Genomic DNA, 5,847 nt, shown 5'->3' with positions numbered 1-5,847 from the left:
ACCAGGAAGAAGTGTTAACTGTATGAAAGCACTGAATATTCTGAGGACTGAGGTCGTGGCGGCCCCAGACATCGAGTAGTATGGGGGGGTGGAGTGCAGTTGCAGCCAGACCGGCGGCCAATCAGCGAGTAGCCGGCAACAAGACAGGTAGTTTGGCGGTTTGAGGCTGAGCAGGTGTCCCTGGCTGCATACGTTTTGCGCTCTGGCAAACCTTGGAGATGTTGTTGTCGTTGTTGGACATTTCTTCCATAGTAGTTTTATATATTTGTTGCGACGTATTTTTGGAGGGAAGAGCAGGCTCAATCTCTTGAAGGAGATTATCGTCACAATATATATATATATGTCGTACCTAGTAGCCAGAACTCACTTCTCAGCCTACTATTCAAGGCCCGATTTGCCTAATAAGCCAAGTTTTCCTGAATTAATATATTTACTATAATTTTTTTCTTATGAAATGATAAAGCTACCCTTTTCACTATGTATGAGGTCAATTTTTTTTTATTGGAGTTAAAATTAACGTAGATATATGACCGAACCTAACCAACCTTACCTAACCTAACCTAACCTATATATATAGGTAAGGTTAGGTTAGGTAGCCAAAAAAAGCTAGGTTAGGTTAGGTAGGTTAGGTAGACGAAAAAACATTAATTCATGAAAACTTGGCTTATTAGGCAAATCGGGCCTTGCATAGTAGGCTGAGAAGTGAGTTCTGGCTACTAGGTACGACATTATATATATATATATATATATATATATACTTAACTCTTAATATATATACTTAACTAGTTGTATACTTAACTCTCGTGTTTAGGAGAGTTGTGCCTTAAGCAGAGACACTGTGTCTTCCCATATTAACAGGGACTTGATGAAATTAACGTATAAATGACCCCTCACTTGCTCTGGTGCTCTTGGGAGGTGTTGATCTTTGGGGTGTTTAAATACTCCGAAATTACCATCTCTTTTAAGGGTCTGAGCGGGTGGTGGAGCGGGTTAAGGCGTACCTGTTATGCCAGTTGCTGGAAGGCTTCTGTGCTGGCTAGGGTTCGAGTCTCCTGGTGGGAAAGTGTTCTAAAGTTATATATATATATATATATATATATATATATATATATATATATATATATATATATATATATATATAATATATATATATATATATAATGTCGTACCTAGTAGCCAGAACGCACTTCTCAGCCTACTATGCAAGGCCTAATTTGCCTAATAAGCAAAGTTTTCATGAATTGTTTTTAGACTACCTAACCTAACCTAACTTTTTCGGCTACCTAACCTAACCTATAAAGATAGGTTAGGTTAGGTAGGGTTGGTTAGGTTCGGTCATATATCTACGTTAATTTTAACTCCAATAAAAAAAATTGACCTCATACATAATGAAATGGGTAGCTTTATCATTTCAATAGAAAAATATAGAGAAAATATATTAATTCATGAAAACTTTGCTTATTAGGCAAATCGGGCCTTGCATAGTAGGCTGAGAAGTGCGTTCTGGCTACTATGTACGACATATATATATATATATATATATATATATATATATATATATATATATATATATATATATATATATATATATATGTCGTACCTAGTAGCCAGAACGCACTTCTCAGCCTACTATGCAAGGCCAAATTTGCCTATTAAGCCAAGTTTTCATGAATTATTTGTTTCTCGACTACCTAACCTACCTAACCTAACCTAACCTAACTTTTTCGGCTACCTAACCTAACCTAACCTATAAAGATAGGTTAGGTTAGGTTAGGTAGGGTTGGTTAGGTTCAGTCATATATCTACCTTAATTTTAACTCCAATAAAAAAAAATTGACCTCATTCATAATGAAATGGGTAGCTTCATCATTTCATAAGAAAAAACTTAGAGAAAATATATTAATTCAGGAAAACTTGGCTTATTAGGCAAATCGGGCCTTGAATAGTAGGCTGAGAAGTGAGTTCTGGCTACTAGGTACGACATTATATATATATATATATATATATATATATATATATATATATATATATATATATATATATATATATATATATATATATATATATGCGAATTATACTTAACTGCGACGAGAATCTCTCGCAAGCTTCGACTTATAAAACTATTCACAAAAGTATTTATGATTCACGTACTTTTAGGGTCAAAATAAATCGGTTTAGCCTGGGGGCTCAGCACACATCTAATTCCAGATATCCAGAAATTTTGACAAAATAACTTTAGGCATATATTTTTTCATTGTTTTGTAGTGTATACATCTCACACCTGTAATTCTATACGTTACTTGAAGGTAGTTCATAAGAGGAATTAAGTTATTGTTAAATAATGTTGAAAATAATTACAAACAAGTGCTTCTGTGCAATACAAAATGAAGATATCCAATTCCGTTATTTAATCAACGAGTTATCTCCCTCTAATACGTTCAAAATCGCGACGTAATAGTATCAATTAAGACACCGTAATTTTGACGGTTACATCGGCGCCTTCATAGGTTAGGCGGGTTGCTTGGGTGCGTACGTCTCTGATTAGGCAAAGCAGTTGATCAAAGCAGTTGATCGAGCGAACAAGGTTGATCAAATAGGGTTATCTTGATGTGGTTCCCCAGGATCAATGTCCCAGCCGTCCTGGGGTTCCCAGGATCAATGTCCCAGCCGTCCTGGGGTTCCCAGGATCAATGTCCCAGCCGTCCGGGGGTTCCCAGGATCAATGTCCCAGCCGTCCTGGGGTTCCCAGGATCAATGTCCCAGCCGTCCTGGGGTTCCCAGGATCAATGTCCCAGCCGTCCTAGGGTTCGAGCCCCTTGCATGACTCGAATTGATTTTGTCTTCGATACATCTCGCCAGCGTGATGTGTAATATTTCCTTGTGTAATATTATTATTAATATTTCCCTGTGTAATATTATTATTGTTGATGATAAAAGAGGGGGAAGGGGGGGGGGGAACACACATGGCTTGTGGCCCATATGTGTCGGGAACTATTTAACACATATTTGTCATCCCTGTATGCGATCAAAGGTAGTATATGTAGATTTTTCAAAATATTCGCTTCACTGACGCGGTTAGACAACTTCTTCCTCCTCATCTTGCGCGCGTTCCTCCTCATCTTGCGCGCGTTCCTCCTCATCTTGCGCGCGTTCCTCCTCATCTTGCGCGCGTTCCTCCTCATCTTGCGCGCGTTCCTCCTCATCTTGCGCGCGTTCCTCCTCATCTTGCGCGCGTTCCTCCTCATCTTGCGCGCGTTCCTCCTCATCTTGCGCGCGTTCCTCCTCATCTTGCGCGCGTTCCTCCTCATCTTGCGCGCGTTCCTCCTCATCTTGCGCGCGTTCCTCCTCATCTTGCGCGCGTTCCTCCTCATCTTGCGCGCGTTCCTCCTCATCTTGCGCGCGTTCCTCCTCATCTTGCGCGCGTTCCTCCTCATCTTGCGCGCGTTCCTCCTCATCTTGCGCGCGTTCCTCCTCATCTTGCGCGCGTTCCTCCTCATCTTGCGCGCGTTCCTCCTCATCTTGCGCGCGTTCCTCCTCATCTTGCGCGCGTTCCTCCTCATCTTGCGCGCGTTCCTCCTCATCTTGCGCGCGTTCCTCCTCATCTTGCGCGCGTTCCTCCTCATCTTGCGCGCGTTCCTCCTCATCTTGCGCGCGTTCCTCCTCATCTTGCGCGCGTTCCTCCTCATCTTGCGCGCGTTCCCCCCTCATCTTGCGCGCGTTCCCCCCTCATCTTGCGCGCGTTCCCCCCTCATCTTGCGCGCGTTCCCCCCTCATCTTGCGCGCGTTCCCCCCTCATCTTGCGCGCGTTCCCCCCTCATCTTGCGCGCGTTCCCCCTCATCTTGCGCGCGTTCCCCCCTCATCTTGCGCGCGTTCCCCCCTCATCTTACGCGCGTTCCCCCTCATCTTACGCGCGTTCCCCCTCATCTTAGGCACGTTCCGCTCATCCTCAACTGTTTTCAACTCATCTCTTACGCATGTCCCTCATGAATCTGTATTTATCCTTCTTGAATACATTGTTCTGTGGTTTGTGTTTTTATTTGGTATATTTAACACTATTTTCTAACCGGTTTAGATAGAACATTCTAACCCTCTAGAAATCTTAGAGTTCTAGATAACTCTAGTGTCGCTACATCGTATATAGACTATTGGGAAGGGTCCATATACGGCACCAAAGAAATATACAAAAGGGGGGAGGGGGGTTGTCACAACGCCAGAAAAATGTAGTTAACTGCCCGAACCTAACCTAACCTAACCTAACCTAACCGAGGATCGACGAATAGAAAGCGTGTCGACAGCCCGTCAAAATTTGCGAGCCGCTATGATTTATGCCTAGAACATCATATTTTGGCCGTTACAGGCCAAAAAAATACGTAAATATATACTTATAATGCATAAAAAATGTATAATATATAAATAATACATAATATAAAAAATACATATACGTAAAAAAAAAGATGCTATGTATTATTCGAGTGAAGAGGTTGCACCTGTAACACATACGGTCTCGCCCTTATTCTGTGCAACAGTGATGCCCTTATTCTGTGCAACAGTGATGCCCTTATTCTGTGCAACAGTGATGCTCTTATTCTGTGCAACAGTGATGCCCTTATTCTGTGCAACAGTGATGCCCTTATTCTGTGCAACAGTGATGCCCTTATTCTGTGCAACAGTGATGCCCTTATTCTGTGCAACAGTGATGCCCTTATTCTGTGCAACAGTGATGCTCTTATTCTGTGCAACAGTGATGCCCTTATTCTGTGCAACAGTGATGCCCTTATTCTGTGCAACAGTGATGCCCTTATTCTGTGCAACAGTGATGCCCTTATTCTGTGCAACGGTGATGCCCTTATTCTGTGCAACAGTGATGCCCTTATTCTGTGCAACAGTGATGCTCTTATTCTGTGCAACAGTGATGCCCTTATTCTGTGCAACAGTGATGCTCGAGGCGTGTAAAGAAAACCACAACAGGCATTCGCATTATAAAAAAAAAATCTGCCTTTCTGTGTGTTAGTTTTTTTCCACCTCACGAGCCGGGTGAAAAAAAAAAAGATTTAATGTGAAAAATAGAATGAGATTTTGCTTCTCACCGAATATCAAGTATTGTACTCTGATTCTCGGGGGGGAAAATGGGATATATATACTTGTTACTTTTATTTTGAAAAAGCAAACACAGGCATTAACAGCAACAATAACAAGACAATGCTATGTCTATATTTTCTAAAATGTTAATCAGTAATAAGTTCTTCCCCCCCCCCCCACCCCCCACTTCGCATTTGGAAAACTGGGATTATTTGAAGGAAAACAAAAAGTCTGATCCGAAATATATTTGGTTGTAGCAATGAACAAAATAGCAGCCTGCTTTTTTGTAGGTCTATTTCTCTATTTTTCCCAACTGTGTTAAGATGGCCCTTGTGTTAAATAACATATCCTTATCTACCCTATCAATTCCTTTGAGAATCTCGTATGTGGTGATCATGTCTCCCCCTAACTCTTCTGTCTTCCAGCGATGTGAGGTTTAATTCCCGTAGTCTCTCCTCGTAGCTCCTACCTCTCAGCCAGGGTGGTAGTCTGAGGGCACAGACTAGTACCTAGACTAATTATAAGTATATTATATTTATTATTATATATTTTTGTATATTTATTATAATTATATTTAGTATTATAATAATAAAAAGACGCAGACTAGCTCAGACTAATCTATGTGCGTGCGTGGGTGCGTTGGTGCAAACTTGAGTAGCATTTGTTTGTGAAGCTGTATAGTTGCGTAGTATGTGTTGATTAAATGTATACGGGCTCACCATAGCCCGTGCTACTTGGAACTTTTTGTTCCAGGTAGCGAATCTTTA

At 41.4% G+C, this 5,847-nt stretch overlaps 1 protein-coding gene across 1 annotated transcript; it reads right to left on the bottom strand.

The window, feature by feature from the left end:
• Nucleotides 1–3,075: 3,075 nt before the first annotated feature.
• On the bottom strand, nucleotides 3,076–3,708 carry LOC123760713 (calcium-binding and coiled-coil domain-containing protein 2-like). Its single transcript, XM_045746497.2, has one exon. It carries the CDS (start codon nucleotides 3,706–3,708, stop codon nucleotides 3,076–3,078), a length of 633 nt encoding a protein of 210 aa, XP_045602453.2.
• Nucleotides 3,709–5,847: the final 2,139 nt, after the last annotated feature.

This window comes from Procambarus clarkii, chromosome 21 (genome assembly GCF_040958095.1).
Source record: "Procambarus clarkii isolate CNS0578487 chromosome 21, FALCON_Pclarkii_2.0, whole genome shotgun sequence".
NCBI classification, from domain to species: domain Eukaryota; kingdom Metazoa; phylum Arthropoda; class Malacostraca; order Decapoda; family Cambaridae; genus Procambarus; species Procambarus clarkii.
This window is presented reverse-complemented; position numbering and strand designations above follow the sequence as displayed.

Excerpts from the sequence above, each read along its gene's own strand:
- LOC123760713 (XM_045746497.2), bottom strand. The coding sequence starts at position 3,708 with ATGAGGGGGGAACGCGCGCAAGATGAGGAGGAACGCGCGCAAGATGAG.